This window comes from Apodemus sylvaticus, chromosome 3, assembly GCF_947179515.1.
Source record: "Apodemus sylvaticus chromosome 3, mApoSyl1.1, whole genome shotgun sequence".
Taxonomy (NCBI): Eukaryota; Metazoa; Chordata; class Mammalia; order Rodentia; family Muridae; genus Apodemus; species Apodemus sylvaticus.
In genome coordinates this window covers 56384590-56405033 of record NC_067474.1, presented here as the reverse complement: position 1 = coordinate 56405033, position 20444 = coordinate 56384590, and the positions used below count along the sequence as shown (strand labels likewise).

At 45.5% G+C, this 20444-nt stretch overlaps 1 protein-coding gene across 4 annotated transcripts in view; it reads right to left on the bottom strand.

Moving 5' to 3' along the window:
• Unc13b (unc-13 homolog B) overlaps positions 1 to 5752 on the bottom strand; it is a 207658-nt gene extending 201906 nt beyond the window's left edge. For all 4 annotated transcript variants that reach the window (XM_052176333.1, XM_052176334.1, XM_052176331.1 and 1 more), the window contains exon 1: positions 5423 to 5752. In XM_052176333.1, coding sequence (XP_052032293.1) covers positions 5423 to 5444 — 22 coding nt within the window. In that variant the 5' untranslated portion in view covers positions 5445 to 5752. The remainder of the gene's footprint in view (positions 1 to 5422) is intronic.
• Between the last annotated feature and the right edge of the window lie 14692 nt (positions 5753 to 20444).

Here is a 20444-nt window from a genome sequence, read left to right as displayed (position 1 = left end):
CTACTAATAGCCAAAAACTATTTTCTTCTTTTTCTTTTTGAAGCAGGTTCTCATGTAGTTCAGGCTAGCCTTGAATTACTGACCCTCCTATACCCCCCCACCACCAAGTGCTAGAACTATAGATGTGGGCCACCACAGCCTCTGCCAAGTGAAAGGTGGACATTTATGGACCACATTGGGATCAGGATCCTTAGCTCAAGTATTTAAATGCTGTTAATCAACAATGAAAATTACAACAAATTATAAAAGGCCCAATTCTCAAAATGCTTATAACATAGAGGAAGTTAGTCATGAATACCAAGACAATGAAAGCTAGAAAGTCCTGATTTGGTTTCCTGTGGTTGTTCTTATATAGATTTGACAACAATGTAAACAAAATAGTATCATCGTTTTGAGTGAACTTGTACCAAAATATACTAAAGAAATATAGAATTTGTTTGGTTTATTTTTAAGATAGTGTCTCTACAAAGCCCAGAGCCCAGGAACTCACTATGTAGATCAGGCTGGCTTTGAATTCACAGAGATCTGCACTAATCTAAAAGAACTCTTTCTTGTTACTTTGGGGTTTTTTGCTTTTTCAAGACAGGGTTTCTCTGTGTAGCCCTGGCTGTCCTGGAACTCCCTCTGTAGACCAGGCTGGCCTCAAACTCAGAGATCTCCCTGTCTCTGCCTCCCAAGTCCTGAAATTAAAGGCAAGGTGTGCACCGCCGCCCAGCTAGACTTCGATTTTTAAGAAACCATTATGTTGCCTGGTGGCAGCTGCCTTGCCTGACCTTCCTGTCTCTACTTCTTGAGTGCTGGAATTATAGAAATGAGCCAGCATCGGCTAAAATCCTATCATTTAAACCACTTATCTCTGTTCTAGTCTTTTATTGACAAAGTGATATAGAAAAACTTTTAAACATTTTCATCTATTATTATGACCCTTTTCTCTTAAATCTACCAGAATTAAACCTCCCATGTTCTCCAAATGGCTTCTATACTGTCTAGTAGTCTAACCAATCTCCTTCAATAATAACAATAATTGCCTCAATCTAGTTTTTCTTCTTTTTTTAAGATTTATTTACTTTTATTTTATGTGTATCTATGTTTGCCTTCATGTATGTCTGTGCATCACATGAATACCTGGAGCCCACAGAAGCCAGAAGAGGGCACTAGAGCCCTCTGAACTGGAGTTACAGACAGCTGTGAGCTGCCATGTGGGTGCTGAGATTTGAACCCAGGTCCTTTTCAAGAGCACTTGATGCTCTTAACCACTGAGCCATCTCTCCAGCTCCTCAATCTAATTTTTCAATGTGACTCTTATAAGGGTCTATTCCAATTCAAGACAAATCCGGTTTGATCTGACCATTGTTGTCTCCTCTGTCCAGGTCACCTTAAGTGTAACAATACAAGAACAAGGGTGGTGTATATGACTCACTGCCAAATTAGTGCCACTGTCCAGACAAGTTATCTAAGGTTTAAAAGAGAAAAAGGTCACTGAGGACTGAGGAAGTTTTCAACAATAGAGGTAGACTTTAAACTGTGAAAGAAAGGATATATTTTAGATAAATAGAAAATATAAGTCCTTTAGAGGGTACAAGCACAGAGCAAAGCAGATGCAAGAATGAACAAAGTTAGTGTTAAAGAGAAAAGTACTGGTAAATGTGTCAGAGAGAGAGGAGAGAGAGAGAGAGAGAGAGAGAGAGAGAGAGAGAGAGAGAGAAGGGCTGTTAACAGCACATACTAGAGTGCTTACTTACAGAGGACCTAAGACCCAGGCTGTCTCACCCTCCTGTAAATCAAGCTCCAGGGCATCTGTCACTTCTGGACTCTGGGAGCACCTGTATTTACAAGCGAACATACTCACACACAGACACGCACATATACACACACCTGAATAAATCTTAGTAGCTGGACAGTAGTGGTACACGCCTTGCCTTTATCCCAGAAGGCAGACAGATCTCTGAGTTAGAGGCCAGCCTGGTCTATGGAGTGAGTTCCAAAACAGCCAGGGCTATACAGAGAAAACCTGTCTCTAAAAAACAAACAAACAAATACTAAATAAATAAATAAATCCTTAGATTATGTGTATGTATGTATGTGTATATATATATTGAAAAGGAAAACTGGGGCCAGCCAGATGGCTTAGTATGCAATGGCACTTGCTGCCAAGCATAACAACCAGACTTCCATCTCCAGAACCCACAGGGTAAAGGAAAGAACTGAGGCCAGCTCGTTGTCATCTGACCTCTACAAAAGGTATGAGCTTATACACATGCACACACTAAATAAATAATTATAGAGATTGAGGAGAGAGTTCATCAGTTAAAAGCACTGGCTACTCTTCCAAACGACCAGAGTTCGATTCCCAGTACCCACATAGGAATTTACAGCCATCTGTAACTCCAGTCCCAGGAAATCCAAGGCCTCTAAGGGCATTAGGCACACATGCAGTACACAAACATATGGGCAAGCAAAACATCCATATACATACAAACATAAAATTTTAGAAAGAAGCATCTGAGTAAGCACATTAGAGTCAAGTCCTGAGAGCCTTTAACCTGGAAATAAGGTGTGATTGCTGGGTTAGAACATGGAAATAAACTCCAGAAGATCTGAGGATTGTTAAATCAAAACCAATTTGGCCAGCACTTAGGAGAAAAGGCTGGAGGACCGAGAGTTCAAAGGTATGTGAGTCTGCCTAGGATGGAAGGATGGATGGATGGGCGGGTGGGTGGGTGGGTAGACAGAAGGATGGACAGACAGATAAAGTTAAAGGCAAAACAAAAAAACACAACTTACCAATTTATGTATCAAGTTAACTACTGTTTAAACTTAACTTCATAAAAAAGGTTTTTCTCTTTTTTTCTTTCTTTTTTCCTTTCTTTCTTTTTCATTTCTTTTTTCTGTGTAGCCTTAGCTGTCCTGAAACTTGCTATATTGACCAAGGTGACCTCAAACTCAGAGATCTGATTGTCTGGGTCTTCCAAGTGCTGGTATTAAAGGTAGGTGGCACTATACTAGGCTGAAAAAGGTTTCTAATCCAACTGCACTCCAAGATGAACTGAAGTTGAGTTATTAAACAGTATCACTAAATAGTCTGCTTTCAGGCTATGAATAGCATCCCTAATCCCTAGGGGTGGTGGTAGCACACATCTGAAATTCCAACACTTACCTTGTGGAATTGTTTTGGGTTTGTTTGCTTTTTTTTTTTTTTTTTTTTTTTTTTTTTTGAGACAATGTCTCACTAGGTACCAATGACTGTCCTGAAACTCAGACACCTGCCTGCTTCTCCCTCTGCCTCTGCCTCTGCCTCTGCCTCTGCCTCTGCCTCTGCCTCCCAAATTCTGGAATTAAATGTGTGTACAACCAGGAATAACAAACCCTGGTCTTTAGGAGACTAAGGCAGGTCAATCATCACCAGTTCAAGACCAGCCTGGGCTACATAATGAGTTATAGGCCATTATGGATTACAAAAGAGACATTATCTCAAATAAACAAAGAAAACAAAACAAAAAAACAGAACACCTACAAAACAAACTCCAGCTGTCAAAATATAATTCAAGGAATGCCACTGTAGAAGATTTAGTTTTTGCCAGGTGTAACACAGGAAAACCACTCACTCAGATGGCCAAGGTCAACCTGGGCCACAAAGTGGCCTGCCAACCACCCACCAAAAAAAGCAAAGAGGAGCTAAGGGTATGGATCAGTGATTAGGTGCATGCTTAATGCCAGGGGCACTGAGTCCAAACCCCAGCAAACAAAGGAGAAGCAAACCAGGCATGCAATCACAAACCTGGAATCCCAGAATTTGGAGGTAGTACTGACTCTAGATTGAGGTTGGGGAGAGACAGACAGAGACAGCAATGGTTTAAATAGCTGAATATCCTGACAATGAAAACTGACTGATGTTAAAGCAAGTAAGAACAGCAGCAGCTCCTTTTCTAGTTAAATGCAGATAAATAACTTCTGATTCAAAAGCGCTCCTGCCTAAAGAGTCTTTCATAAGGTCTAGCTCTGTCTGGTGTGGCAACAGAGAATTAATAAACTATCCAAGAGGCATTTCCAATCCCAACCTCTCTCAAATCCTGCTACTTGGCAGCAGGGATCTAAAGGAATAAATAGACTCCCAGCTGCTGAGGGAAAATGCTTCCCTAAAACCAAAGCAAAATTCTCATTAATGAAAAATCAACCACTAAAAAAAAAAAAAAAAATGTAGCTCTCCTAATCCCCGGAAGTAAGCAAATCCTATTTGGGGTTAGTGCAGATTTAATGAGACAGTAGACTAGAATGACCCAAAGCAGTTCCATTTGCCAGCAGCTGGGGGAAACACTGCAATCAGAGAGATCACAAACAATAAATGCTTCTAATCTGGACAGCCAAAAGAAACATGAACTCTTAGCTATCCAGTAAAAAGTGACAGGAAAAGGCTCTGGGAAGGCTCTAGTGGATAAATACGCTCTCACAATCAAACCACTTTATCTCGTTTTATTCAACAGATATGAAATGGCTTGTAATTTGAATTTCCCGAGATCAAATTCAATCAGCAATCCAAACCCTACTTTTTCTGACCAGTTTCTCTAAAAATCACAGTTCTTGCATTCATTCAAAATTTCTACAGAGTTTGACACTTGGAATACTATTTAAAAACAAAAACAAAAACACAGCCACAAACAGCTCTAGTTTTATAAAAAGCTTCCTGTAATCCCAGTACTCAGGAGGTGAGGTGGTAGGATCACAACTTCTAAACCAGCCTGGGCTACCTAACAAGACTCTTGTTACCAAAAACAACCACAAACACATCCCTTCCTGGATGGACCAAGTGTCCTCAGTGAAAGAGACAAAAGCTAAAGTAAAATAAACCATATCTCCATGTTCTACTCCCAAAGGAGAGAAGCCAACACCTCCTTCTTCAAAGCGAGATGTGAAAATAATCTGGGCATTAGACACAGACTGAGGTTCAGGAAAAGGAGCCAGGGGACGAGACAGACAATAGTAAGATGCAAATCGAGAAATAAAGTAGAAGGGATGTGACAGCTGTACCACTAACACGGTCAGAGTACTAAAAAGCTGCTACTCCGGATCCAACTAGCTTCCCCGGCGCGGGGAGAAGAAAAAGAAGCTGTCCGCTATAGACGGCGCCGACCACAGAAGGTCTCAAGAATCCACTCTCATCAGACCCTTTTCACGGGTTAATAGCATCCGGCGAGCCCGACGACGCACTGTCTCCCGGCTGCCGGAATGGACAGATAACAGTCCACTGCAGCAGGGGGGTCAGGAGAGAGCGGGGGAAACTCGCCCCAGGTTTAGAAGTGACTGTGAGCATAGTCGCCCCCGGGGCAAGCCCGGGGAGCGAAGTTCGGGAGAAGCGCCGCCGGGACACTACCCCAAGTGTCTGGGCAGGCGTGGGAGCCGCGGGTCCGGCCGGCCGCGCACTCACCACGCACGCAGAGCAGCGACATGGCCGAGGCGCGGACCAGCCTCCGCCGCCGCACCTCTAGCCGCGCGCGGAGCCGGGCCGCTCCCTCTTTTCTCTCAGCAGGTGCCGCGCCGCCCTCCGCTGTCCGCCTCACGGGTCCCGCCGCTCCTCATGGTCCCCGTCGCCCGCCGCGTTCCCCGCTCCCACGGAGCCGCCCGGGTGCTCACGGTCGGAGCGAGCAAAGGAAAGAGCTGAAGCTCCGCCGGCAAACTGGGGACTGGGCGCGGCCCCGAGGCGCCATAGCTGCGAAGCGTGAGCGACCAGAACTCCCTCCCTTCACTCGGGCTGGCACCGGTGGGAGAGCCTGGGCGGAACTAATCCCCAGGGCTACGCCTCCCAGCCAATCCGCTCGCGCCCAGTCTGCCGACCCCGCCCCGCGCGAGCACGTAGACTTCGAGGTTCCCCCTTCTATTTTCAATAGCCAAGATTGATAGCAGCTCCGCCCACTGAAAGGGCTTCAAAGCGAGGGTGGGCGGGGCTAGGTGGGCGGGGCTAGCCCTCACCTGTGCAGGGCGAGAGTCGAAACCTTTTGCTCCTCCCACGTGTGTGGAGGTTCCACACACAAAAACCAGATTCTTCTCATTGAAGACTTCGCAATTGATTTCCTTAATGAGACGAAGCCTTACAACCGAAGAGATACTTGCCATAGTAATTACACAAGGTTGCATTCGGGCTATGGAAGCAAAATTCCAGTTCTTCCGGAGATAAAGGCTAGGGAATCAGGAATTCAAGGCCATCCTTGGCTACATGGTAAATCTAGGGCCAGCCTATGCTACAGGAAGCCTTCTCTTAAAATAGAGAAGAAATAGCCGGGCGGTGGTGGCGCACACCTGTAATCCCAGCACTCTGGGAGGCAGAGGCAGGCGGATTTCTGAGTTCGAGGTCAGCCTGGTCTACAGAGTGAGTTCCAGGACAGCCAGGGCTACACAGAGAAACCCTGTCCCGGAAAAACCAAATCCAAAAAACCAAAAAAAAAAAAAAAAAAAAAGAGAGAGAGAGAAGAAATAGTGGGCACTTGGGGGCTGCCGGTGGTTGGCATACTTAACAGATTTATCGCAGTTTTTTTTCTAGAGAGAGCAAGGAATTGAAAAGGAGTTGAACTTCTGAAGTCTAGTACTGAGTTTGGAAAGAACAAACAGAACTGTTATAAAATCAAGGACCCTTCTGGAGAATGCAGAGGCCAGCCAACGAGAGACTGGAAACTTTGCACCTGGCAAATAATATAAAGCCGTGGGAAACAATCTAATAAAATTGTGAGGCGCACACATTTTAGATCTAAGTAGATCCAGCAAGTGTATTTTCTATTAACATGAACTAAATAACCCCAGAACTTAGTAACTTAAAACCACACTGATTATCTAGGCACAACTTTTAGCTAAGTTGAGGGTTTCTCAGAGGCTCCCAAGTGCCTGCTTGACTGGAGTGTCTCAGTTCCAACCTCACTTCTGTGATTGTTGGCGGAACCCAATTCCTCCAGGGCTTGGAATAATAGTCTCAGCCCTTTATGAACTGTGGGCCAGCCTCAGTTCCTTGTCACGTGGGCTTGGCCAACATAGCTGCTTGCTCACGGTCTTGAGGCTAAACTTAACATCAGATTCCAGTAACCTCAGCACTTGGGAAGTGGAGGCAGCAGGGATTAGCCATTCAAGGCTCTCCTTGACTACGTAGTGAGTTCAGTGGAATCCTGATCTACATCAGACGCTGTCTAAAAAAACACAAGTAGAAAAAAGAGCAAGGAGCTGGAGAGACGGCTCAGCAGTTAGAAGCATTTGCTGCTCTTTCGGAGAACCTTGCTTTGGTTCTCAGCACCCACACGGCAGCTCACAACTGTCTATAAGTCCAGTTGCAAAAGATCTGGTCTTTCTTTCTTTCTTTTTTTCTTTTTTTCCTTCACCTGTGTCAGGCATACACACAGTACACAAACATATATGCAGGCAAACATTCACACACATGAAGTAAATATAATCTTTTTGGGAGATTGGGGTTTGAAACAGGGTTTCACTGTATAGCCCTAGCTATCCTGGAACTCCCTCTGTCAACCAGGCTGGCCTCAGCCTCCTGAGTGCTGGGATTAAAGGTGTGCACCACCATTGCCCTAAGAAATAAAAGTAATCTTAAAACAAAACAAAACAAAACAAAAAAACCAACAACAACAAAAGGAAGCTTTAGTATGAAGCTGAGAAAGCAAGACAGTTTCTGAGAACTCATCATCTTTTCTGTCCTGATTATAAGAGTGACATTGCCTCATTTTTCAAAGATTTATTTCATTTCTAGTTATGTGTATGTGTATGTATCTGGGTGCAAGTGCCCTCAGACATCAGAGGAATCTGTGTCCCCAGAGCTGGAGTTACAGACAGTTGTTCATTACCCACCATGGACAGACGCTGGCCAGGTCCAGACTTGGGTCCTCTGCAAGGGCAGTACAAGCTCCGAACTGCTGAGTCATCTGTTTCCCCCAACGCCCCCACCCCCACCCTTCTTTTTTAACATTTATCTAAAGTGAGTCACAGGACTTCCACTTGCTCAGTGGTGAGGGTGCTGGCTGCCAATACTAACGACCTTTTTGATCCCTGGGACCCACAAGGCAGAATGAGAGAACTGTCTCCCACTGACCTCCTCTTACACGCACACAACTAATAATAAAATGTTGCCAGGTGGCACGCGCCTTTAACCCCAACACTCAGGAGGCAGAGGGAAATGGATCTCTGTGAGTCTCAGACTGGCCTGGTCTACAGAGTGAGTTCCAGGTCAGCCAGAGACAGAGAGACCCTGTCTCAAAAAACCAAAAATGTTAAGGAAAAAGAAGCACATAAACATGTGAATGATGCCCAGAGACCAAGTCATCGGAAGGACAGTTTAGCTATCTGCTTAATGTGCTGGGCATGGTGGATGGAATATGCCAGGGAGCCAACATTCAGGAGACCAAAACAAGAGGACCAAAATTTGAGGCCAGCCCCTGATCTGTTTGTCTATCAAGGGGGGCAGAGAAAGTGGAAGGGGGGAGGAGGGAGAGAGGGAAGGAAAGAAGGCCATATTGAGATTACATGCCCTGCGCTCACTTGAGATGGCTTATTATTATTACTATTATTATTATTATTATACATGCATTCCTCTTGGCCACTACTGAGAACACAACATCACACTGGGAGAAAGGACTAACAGGAACTATTTGGGATAGGATCAAGAAGTGGCCTGGGTGATCAGACAATGACAGAGAACAGTAGCATGCGGCCCAACAGCTTGCGCCAGTGTCCCCAGCCCTGGTCACCTAGGCTCTGCTCCCGCAGTCTCCACTTACACAAGCTGGCTTACTTGGACTTTTGCTGTGTCGTTCTTTTATGCTTTCTTGAGCCATTTCCACATGGAAGATGGCTCTAGAGCTAGGCTCTAAACCTTTTTGACTACAAGAAAGCCCTTTCTTCTTCTTCTTCTTCTTCTTCTTCTTCTTCTTCTTCTTCTTCTTCTTCTTGTCTTGTTTTTTTCAAGACAGGGTTTCTCTATGTAGCCCTGGCTAGCCTCGAGAACTCAGAAACCTGCCTGCCACTGCCTCCCAAGTTCTAGGATCAAAGGTGTGCGCCACCACTGCCCAGCTAAGGAAGCCCTTAAGTTTCCCTCAACTAGCTGCAGAAGGCCAAAACCCATGTGATGTTCCTACCAGAGAAAGACAGAAGCATTTGTGACACTCTGCCTGGACCTGCCTGGATCTCAACATGTTTAAAAAAAAACCCTTCTGTTATCAATCACTGGGCTGGGATACTCCACCTGGGTGAGAACTGTGTGGGAAGTTCTTCCAGCACCATTTTTCAGCAGTTGTTGTATCCCTTGGCTTTTGACAGAGAGCAGTAGCACAGTGGCAGTAAATAGGAGGGCACAACAGATGACACCAGTATTATAGCTCCTTGTCTAGGCCTGAGGTACTAGGACTCTTAGCCTTATAATGACAGATGATACCATTCCATTGTAGGCCTCTGGTGTAAGGAACCCTTAATAAAATTGTTACAGCACTTATGTAGTCCTGGGTGTCAGAATGAGCCAGCCTGTGCCAGCATAGCAGCTTCCAGGCCTAGGGCACTGGGGAGTCCCTAGTACCTAACAGCTGCTGATGGTATAGCTCCCAGGTCTGGTGTCCAGAGATTTGTCTACTCTTGACAGCACTCAATGGTGCTTGCGTGTCTAAGTCCCTGTCTCTGGGAGCTGCTGCTGTTTCTGCCACTGTCATTGCTGTTATACTGACTGCTGCCACTTGGGTGACCATTGCGTCACCACTGTCACTGCTCTGGTGCCTCTGTTTCTGCCACTGGAGAGAACGCACAGTTCCTCAGCTCTGGAGCCAACCTCATGGCACCACTGTTTCTACGGATGTCAAAACTGACTGCTCTGCTAACATTTCTGCCACCCTGCTGCAGCTTGTATGTGTGCGCATGTCTCTGTGTGTGCACATGCACAAGTGTGTGTGTGGATGTGAGTGCACGCGAGTGTGTCTGTGAGCATGTGTGTGTGTCTGTGTGCATGTGTAAGCAAGCATGTATGTGTGTGTGCATGTGTGCATGTCTGTATGTATGTGCATACCCATGTGTGTTTGTGTGTGTGTGCACACACGCATATGCATGTGTATACAAACATATATGCATGTGGGGATGAACATGCATGCGTGTGTGTCTGTATTTGTGTATGTATGTGTAGTGTGTCTATGTGTGCATATGTGAGTTTGTGTGTGTGAACATGTGAGCGTGTGTGTGTGTGTGTGTGTGTGTGTGTGTGTAGCCCTAACTGACCTGAAACTCACTATGTAGACCAGGCTAGAGCCCTAACTGACCTGGAATTCACTATGTAGACCAGGCTAATCTGGAACACTGAGAGATCAGCTTGCCTCTGCCTCCCAGTCCCATAGGCCCAGAAGCTGCTATGCTCACACAGGCTGGGTGAGTCTGACACCCAGGACTACATAAGTGCTGTAACAATTTTATTAAATTGTATTGAGAATTAAGGCATTCAACCCCATGATGAGCCTTATTTAGCAGCTTCTTTCTTCATATTACCTGCTCCTGAGAGCAGGGGAGGGGAGGGCAGAAGAGAAGAAAACATCTGAATGTCTTATGTTACAGTATCAAGAAGGAAGTGCCAGAAGGTGACCCCCAGTGGCTTACTTCCATAGCTAGCCAATAAATAAAAACAAAATCACAAAACCAAGGCTTAGGGAGATGCCTCAGCCCTTAAACCTGCTTGCTGACAAGCAACGACCTGAGTGTAGTCCCTAGATACACAGAGATAGTGTGGCTGGAGAGAACCGGTACACACACACACACACACACACACACACGTGCATGCACACTCATATGCACACAGGCATACACACATGCACGCACACATATGCACACATACACACACACATATGCACACACACACACACACACATACACACACACACATACACACGCACACACATACATATACGCACACGCACACACATTTGCCTAAGTGGAAACTGTTGTAGGATCCCTAAGATTTATAATAACAAAAAGTCTGATGCAAACTGTTTGAAAAAGTCATGACTGAGGCTACACCACAGGAGCCAGAGTAAGTAGCCACAAGTCTTTTGTAGGTATCCATGGAGTGAATAAGACGGTAGGGGCTAACATAGGGGTAGACTGTTAGGGACAGAGACCAGAGAGTCACTGGACCTTGCAGGCCACACAAACTGAAAAAAAAAAAAGGTGAGTTTCTGGTTCAGTAAGAAACCCCATCTCAAGGGAACAAGAATGACAGAGCCGGACACCGGACGTCTTAGGTAGGAGTTTGTTTATATCACAGTTCCGAGTTACAGTCCATCATGGCAGGGAAGCCACTGTTCAGAGACTTGAGGGAGCTGTGTGCATCCATAACCCAGAACAGAAAGCAAGCAATGCATGTGTGGGAGGATCCAGCTCCACTTTCTCCAATCTCTGTTGCCCAGGATCCCAAGCCCAAGGGATTGTCACCTACGTTCAAGATGAACCTTCCCATACTGTAACTAAGAAAACCCCAAAGTCTGTGGGGTGGCTCAGTGGGTAAAACAGCTTGCTGCCAATCCTGATGAGTTCAAACGTGGGAACTAGTTAGAGAAGAGGGCCAAGTCCCCCAAGTTGTCTTCCTGTAATAATAGAATCTACCTCTAGGTGGAGCTGTGCTTTTGTCTCCTCCCTGAAGGATTACCCCTGAGGAGCAAGCCAGAGTCCTCCCAGATCACCCCTAGGAAGGCAGGTTCACCTTTAAACGACATGAGTTCCTTCCCAGCATTCCCTCCCCTGTTGAAGTCCCTAAGAGCCACCGTAAGGTTCTTCTGGTTCTGCCTGGCTTAGAAAAGTGTACTCATTTCTTTTTCTTCTTCTCTTTTTCTTTCTGATAACTAAGAATCTAAGTATGCTTTTAAACTCCCTAACTAGTCTCCAGGCTTCCTTATGCTTTTTCTAAAGCTCTCCTCCAAATAGTACTGCCTGCCACACAGCGGTTCACCTCCTTCTTCATCTTCTCCGCCCCACCTCCTTCTTCATCTTCTCCGCCCTCCTCTGCCGGGAGATGCTATAATCTTTACAATTTGCCCACTGTTAGGTATCAGTCCTAGACTGAGGTGTCTATTTAACATATCAAGGTGGACCTGGCTGCCAGGTTCTCCCTGCCTCCCTCAGTCCCTGCCTGTTCCCGGGCCCTCCTGGCTGGCACACCCTGCCCCCTACTCTGAACTCTCCCGCCCAGGGGCTGTGCTGCTCTTCCCTATATTATCTGGCCACTTAGGGTGCCCACTCTTTGCACCTCTGGGCCTCCTAGCTGCTGCGCCTGGTTCTCCTCACTCCCTATCCTCTCCCCTCCCCCTTCTCCACATGGCACAGCTCAGTCTGGTCAGGATCACGCTGGGGCTGGACTCTGCCAGATGTCCCTGCCTCTGAGTATTCTCTCCCACATATCTGCAATAAACCTCCACCATATGTAAGAGCAGTCACATCTTTTTCCATTTTATTCTTTTCATTCACATACCCTGGGATTTTCTCCTTAAATTCTAATAAATTGTACTTGAGCTTCTGTTTGAGTCCATTTTTAATTATTTTATTAATGAAACAAAAAACCCCAAGAGAGAACCCCAGTTTTCTGATACTGTAAAATGGCTATGCTGGGATTCTTACCCACCCCAAGATCTTCAGTAACATTTCTTTCCTCCTTGTTTTTTGGTTTATTTGTTTGTTTGTTTGTTTGTTGGATTTGGTTTTTCCGAGACAGGGTTTCTCTGTATAGCCCTGGCTGTCCTGGAACTCACTCTGTAGACCAGGCTGGCCTCGAACTCAGAAATCCATCTGCCTCTGCCTCCCAGAGTGCTGGGATTACAGGCGTGCGCCACCACCACCCGGCTCTTTCCTGCATTTTAATTGGCAGAGAAAATAAAACTGTCCTGTCCCTAGACAGCATTACTGTGCTCTCACCTCCATATAAACACTGGGATTATAGGTGTTCACCACCATACCTGTCTGTACTCTATCTTATAACCACTATCAGATGTGTGTGTGTGTGTGTGTCAGTGTCCACAGAGCCAGAAGAGGGTATTGGATGACTTGGAACTGGAGTTACATTTTTGAGCTGCCATGCGGGTGCTGGCAATTGAACCCAGGTCAATCATGTTTGAAAGAACAGCCAGTGCTCAGACCTGATGAGCCACCTCTCCAGGGCCATCTAAACACACACACACACACACACACAGAGAGAGAGAGAGAGAGAGAGAGAGAGAGAGAGAGAGAGAGAGATGCTATCCTATCCTAGGAGGTTAGGGTCCCGAACAGTTTCAAGAAGGGCTGCCGTTTCAGGACTCAAGTTGGGTTTACAGCACACATGCTCACAGCGCCCTATAGCTCCAGCTGCGGCTCCAGCTCTAGGGGATCTGACGCTCTCTTCTAGACTCCTCGGGCGCCTGTGCTCACACATGCTTACACAGCCCTACACATATATGCATACATTTAAAAAGATTTAAGGGAGCCGGGCAGTGGTGGCGCATGCCTGTAATCCCAGCACTTGGGAGGCAGAGGCAGGAAGATTTCTGAGTTCAGGGCCAGCCTGGTCTACAGAGTGAGTTCTCAAGGCTACACTGAGAAACCCTGTCTCAAAAAAAAAAAAAAAAAAAAGATTTAAGGGGAAAGAAATGGCTCTGAAGAGAAAGACCCCATTCTGCCAGATTTGTTTGATGTGTGTGTGTGTCCCATAAAACTCATTTGTACTTCCGAGCTCTTGAAGATAGAAATTTGCACTGGAAATGTGACCTCCATTTTCCTTTGGGCCAACCTTAATTAGACCTGTGTCCTTCTCAGCCATTTCTTCTCCGGTTAATGTCTAGACACCGTCTTGCTGCTTATCTCTGACTGACTGAGCACTACGCACTCTAGGCTTGCCTCGAACTTGTAGCAGGTCTCCTGTTTCAACTTTGCAGGTACAGGGATTCTAAGTATGTGTTCCCGTGGCCTGCTCCTTTCACCATTATCTGAATTCTGGGTTTTCCGAAGAACAGAGAAGACTTGATTCCAGTAACAACGTGATGTCCTTGTAGTTGAGAACTTAAGTTCATTGAAGACACCATTGAAGAGACTAGGGTGCTAGTTCAGTGGTAGAGCATGTAGCTCATAGGAGCAAGGCCCTGGGTTCCATCCACACCCAGGAAGGAAGAGAAAGACCTAACTAAAGCTAAATTCTAACCTAGCACGTTAGTGGCTCAGACAAGAAGATCTTAGAGTTCAAAAGTTCAAAGCCAGCCTGCACCACGGTGAACTCTTTTTTTTTTTTTTTTTTGAGAGAGAGAGAGAGAGAGAGAGAGAGAGAGAGAGAGAGAGAGAGAGAGAGAGAGAGAGAGTTTGTGTGGCCTTGGCTGTCCTGGAAGTAGTTCTGTAGACAGGATTGTCCTCAAACTCACTAAGATCTCAAACAGGGAAATTGAGTTAAATCCTCAAGGAGGTACAACCACACGTACACTAAAATAGATGAAAAAGATGGGCACCAAGCGCCGGCAAGGAGGAAAGAGTGGCAACATGTAAAGCAGCCGCATCTCTCATCTTTTGCCTGAGGAACTGGAACTGCTACAATTTCCTCAAGAAACTATATTGGCTGGGGGCAGGGCAGTTAAGATAGCTACTCTTGCAAGGGACCCAGGTTCAATTCTAGCACCCACAGGGCTTTTTACAATTCTCCGTAACTCCAGTCCTGGAAAACCAATGCCCTCTTCTGGGTTCCTCGGGCACCAGACACATACACAGACATAGAGACAAAACACCCTACACATAATATACCAACACGACTGCTACTAACAAAATGTTTTTATTATTTATTTATTCTGGGTTGTCTTGAGACAGGGTCTCACTATACACCTGGATGGCCAGGCACTATGTAGTCCATGATACCCTTGAACTCAGAGATCCGTCAGCCTCTGTCTCTCAAGTGCTGGGATTAAAGGCATGCACGACCATGCCACTCCTCCTAAAATGTTAAAAAGAAAACATGTTGTTAGTATTTACAGAGACTGTACACACATGTTCTGTGACTCGAATGTTCTGCCCCACGGTATATGTCCAATAGAAGTGCATGAATATCAGCAGAGATTTTTTTAATTCTTTTTTAGATTTATTTATTTATTATATGTAAGTATACTGTAGCTGTCTTCAGACACTACAGAAGGAGTGTCAGATCTTTGTTACAGATGGTTGTGAGCTGCCATGTGGTTGCTGGGATTTGAACTCAGCACCTCCAGAAGAGCAGTCAGTGTTCTTAACCACTGAGCCATCTCTCCAGCACCCTAAAGCCAAATTAAAGTATATAAAGGCAGGTTTATGGTGGGAAGCCACTCTGGGGCAGGAAGGAATGAAGCCAGGAAGTCGCCATGGGAAGGGAGAGATGGAAGGGGAAGAGAAAGAAAGAGCAGTGAGCGTGCAGGGAGGGAGAAAATACAGGGAGAAGGGGACGAGCAAAAGATGTGGATTATATAGGGAGGAGCTTCTGGAGGAAGGGGAGACTGGAAAGTTCAGGGCAGAGGGCACAGTGTGCCAGCCATGCCCTGTGACAGGGAAGGACTGAGGGATGCTGGGAGAACATGGAAACCAGGCCCATTTTGGTATATAAAATATTTTCCTCCTCAGTCATTTGTCCTGGGTCTGAATCCCAACATCTACCTCTGCCTCCTGGGATTAAAGGGATGCTGGGTCAAGGGCCCGTGCCTGACGAACAATAAGGATTTTAAAAAATAATTTCCCAGTTTTCATGCATAGCAGGTTCCTGAAGTTCTTGCATGACCATATCAGTTCCCTCTGCTTAAAAAGTATGTCGGAGGCGATATTAATTTCCTGTTACAGCTATGGCAAATCATCAAGGTACCTACGAGACAGCTCAACAGGTCAAAGTGCTTACCGCCTAGCCTGATGACCTGAATCCAATCCTTGTGACCCACATGGTTGAAGGAGAGAACCAAATTCTACAGTTTGTCCTCTGACGTCTCCTGAAGAGCTATGGCATGTGTGTCCACACACGTAAACACACACGCAACACATAAAATAAATGTAATATTTCAAAAAATAGTCAAGGGCTGGAGAGATGGCTCAGAGGTTAAAAGCACTGACTGAGGTCCTGAGTTCGATTCCTAGCAATCACATAGTGGCTCACAACCATCTGTCATAGGATCTGATGTACTCTTCTGGTGTGACTGAAGATAGCTACAGTGTATTCATATAAATAAAATAAAGAAATCTTTTAAAAAAATTAAAATAAATAATCAAGAACTTCATGCCTAAAGTAACCACACACTTATCACTTCATACTTATTTTCCATCAGAAATATGAAAGTGGGTTTTTCAGGGAAAAATTAATGTGTTGGCAGAGCCATGAGGCATACCTGGCACGTGTGTAAATACTAAGGATCTAAATGCTGGTCCCCATGTTTACACAGCAAACACTTTACCCACTGAGCCACTCCCCAGCTGCTAACTTTTTTCCCTTCAGGACTGGGCCTCCTATAACCCAGGTTTGTCTCAACAGGTTTAAGTAGCAGAGGCTGGCCTTGAACTCTTCTATCCCCCTGCCTCTACCTCCACAGTACTGGGATTACAGGTTTCTAGAATGTTCTGCTCCATCAGACCAAAGGAGAATCGTCGATTCCAGATGTGGTGGTCACATATGTGAGTCCTGTTCTCAGGAGTCTGAGATTGAGATTCTGTTGAGATTCTAAGGTCATCAACAGTCAAGCTGTCACAGTCAAGGGAACCTCAGGAGACTTCAGATAATGTACAATCCTGGAGGGAATCCTGACACAGGAAGAAAAAGAGAAACTAAGAAGCTGTATAAAATATTGACATTAATCAGTGATATTATTGTATCAATATTGCTTCTTTAATCATAACAAATCATGACCCATATGCTGTATGATATTAATAATAAGTGGGACCTGGTAATAATTAGATGATGTACAGTGCCCTCTGTTTAATCCCCACCACTGAAATGATTAATGATGATGATGATGGAAACTTGGTTTTCAGTATGTATGAAAACTATCCTATTTTTGCAAGCTTTCTGTAAATCTAAAAAGAAAGTTGTTCTAGGGCTGGTGAAATGGTTCACTGGGTAAAGGGCCTTTGCTTCCAAGCCTGACAACTTGAGTTTGGTCCCTAGGCCCCACAAAGTGGAAAGAGAAAACTGACTCCAGCTAATCTATCCTCTGATATTCACACATATTCTGTGATATGAGCATGCACACACACACATACACACACACACACACACACACACATACACACATATACATACATACACTAAAAACTCAATCTGTTGGCAACTCTTTTTTTTTTTTTTAAACAAAGTCTCTTTATGTAGCCCTGGTTGTCCTGCTATGTAACCAGACTGGCTTCAAACTCAGAGTGATCTGCCTGTCCCTTCTCCAAAATGCTGGAATCAAAGGCTTGTGTCACCATGCCCAACTTTGGCACAATCCTTTAACCATACACTTAAAAATCATGGGCCCGAAGCCAATCTGGGATTCATAGAGAGGTCCTACCTACAAACAAAATGTAATTTATCTAAATCTATAGTTAGTGAAAACCTAAAATTCAGAGAGGAACCTGAGTGTCTTCAACCCTGTGCTTTTTTTTCATTGCATAAAACCTTTCCAACTTTAATTCATAGGTATTTATATAATTGTCTAAGCATATTTTTTTAAGATTTATTTTTACTATGCAGATGCACCTGCGGGTGCTGGCAAAAGCCAAACCCAGGGCTGGAGAGGACTAGCTGCTCTTCCAGAGTCCTGAGCTCAATTTTCTAGTAACCACATGGTGGCTCACAACCACCTGTAATGAGATTTAATGCCCTCTTCCGGTGTTCAGGCATAAATGCAGAAAGAACACTGTATACATAGTAAATAAATACATCTTTGGAAAAGAGAGAGAGAGAGAGGCTAAACCCACCATTAAGTCCCCTGGAGTTACAGTTAGCTGTGATCTCTAGTCTCTGCAAAGGGGCAAATGCTCTTGACCACAGAGCCATCTCTCCAGACCCCATAAGTAAATTCCTTAAAGGTGGAGAATTTTTTTCTCTTTCTTTTTCTTTTCTTTTCTTTTTTTTTTTTTTTTAAGGGGTGGGAGGCCATAGCTCTATGGCAAAGCATCCACCATTTTTTTAAAAGATTTATTTATTTATTATATGTAAGTACACTGTAGCTGTCTTCAGATACACCAGAAGAGGGCATCAGATCTCATTGTGGGTGGTTGTGAGCCACCATGTGGTTGCTGGGATTTGAACTCAGGATCTCTGGAAGAGCAGTCAGTGCTCTTACCCGCTGAGCCATCCTCCAGCCCCCCCTCTTTCTTTTTCTTTTGTTTGTTGCTACGCAGCATACCTTTGGTGTTGAATTGATCAGTTTCTGTTACTCAGAGTCCTTCACCATCGATCCCAGCTCACAAACAACTGCGACAAAAGGATCTCTGCTCTCTCTCTCTCTCTCTCTCTCACACACACACACACACACACACACACACACACACACAGTTAACTAAAGCTAAAGTTACAGATCCTAAAGAATCAGAGCCTCCATGAACTTCTTTGTCAGAACCAACCCTATGAAAGTGTCAGGGAGGCCCCACACTGGGTCTTGGGGTACCCTCAGTTGGTTCTGCAAGAGTCCTATGCTGCCATCTACTGGTATGTGGGAGACATTTTTCTGCCCTCCGTATTTCCAGTGGAGGACTCAAGACCTAACTAAATTGAAAAGTATTGACTTGGCAGAATTTCTTCAGTACCTTTAAAAGGCAAAATACTTTTCTTCTTCATCAATGTTAGGCCTCCATAGCCCCATGTCGATATTTTACATTTCGAGGAACAGAATCGTTTATTTTCATTTGTGTTTTTTCTATTTGTAGGAAGCTCTTTGTTTATTCTTGGTAGTCTTCTTTTGCTAGAGAAACCTATTGCAAACATTTTTCTCTCACTCTGCGTCTTGCCTCCCAGTTTCAAAACAAGGTCACACATTTTCCTGAGCCACCTCAACAGAAATAGATATGTAGTGGCTATTCCTGGTTGTCAACTTGACTCTATCTGGAATGAACTGCAATCCAGAATTGGAAGGCTCACCTGTGATCCTAATCTGGAGGCTGGGAGATACAAGTTTCTAACCTGGATCTTGGCTTGGAGATCTTGAGGTATAGTGGCTATGAATCCCAGAAGATTAAGACAGAGAGATCTTTGAGTTCAAGGTCATCTGAGACAAAGCAAGCCCCAGATCCAGGCGTGGCAACACACATCTTTAATTTGGGCCACACCTTCTGCTGGAGACCTACATAAGCACATTGGAAGAAGGAAGATTCACTCTCTCTTCTTCGCCTACTTGCCTTGTGGAACTGAGCAGCTGCTAGATCCTTGGACTTCCATTCACAGCTGCTGCTGACCATTGTTGAGAGTTGGACTACAGACTGCACGTCATTGACAAATTCTCTTACTATATAGAGACTACCTATAAGTTCTGTGACTCTAGAGAACCCTGACTAATACAAATATGACTTCTGACCATTCCTGTATCCAGACCGGACCACATAGTTTAACAAACCTGAAGCCCCACTGTTCAAATTCTCCCACTTTTTACAGACCCCTGAAATTCCTTTACACTACGTTGCAAGGCTCACTGATTTCCTTTAGGACAAATACATATTACTAACTCAGTAGTCCTTACAGAGGCTCAAGTTCCTTAAGTAGCACACCAGCAAAACAACCTCAGGAACCCCTGCATTTTTAAGGGAGAGAAAGAGCGAGTTAGAGGCCAGTTTACAGTAGAAAGGAACCCTTAGAGGAAGGCAGACAGACAGACAGACGGACGGACAGACAGACAGAGACCGAGAGAGAGCTTTTGGGCGGAGCTCTGGCTTGCCACCAGCCGCCGGATTTGGTCAGTTTGGGGTTGTAGCTAGCTGGTCAGCCAAAGCCCCGCCCTTCTGGACCTGTCATCACAGAAGCCGCACGTGGCCGGGGTGGGACCTCAGACGACCTGCAGCCATCACTTTGTCTCCTCCGTCATCTGTTGGGGCCGCCGGCGCCAATCACAGCCAGCCGACCCGGGCCAAGGAGCGTGTGCGCCCTGGTGAGGCGGGCGGGAGAAGGGGCGGGGGATAAAAGTCACTGCATTTGGAGAGGACAATGTTCCTGTGAAAGGAACCTGGAACAGGTTCCAACAGGCTGGAATCTGAGGGGGTGGGTCCCGGTGAAAGGCGGAGAGACCAAAAGGGGGCGGGAATCAGGGATTGGGTCTCAGGAAAGCAGAGGATCCTGGGGTAATGCAAAGAAGCAGAAAGGGGTGGAATCACGGAGGGGCGTGGTCAGGGCTACAGAGGCGGAGACTGGGGGATTAAAGAACCGGGGCAAGGGGACCAGTCCCAGGAAGGTGGGAACTCCGACAAGGGAGAGGGTGGGCCGGGGCGTTGCGGGGGCGGGGCTCTGACCCAAGGGGAGA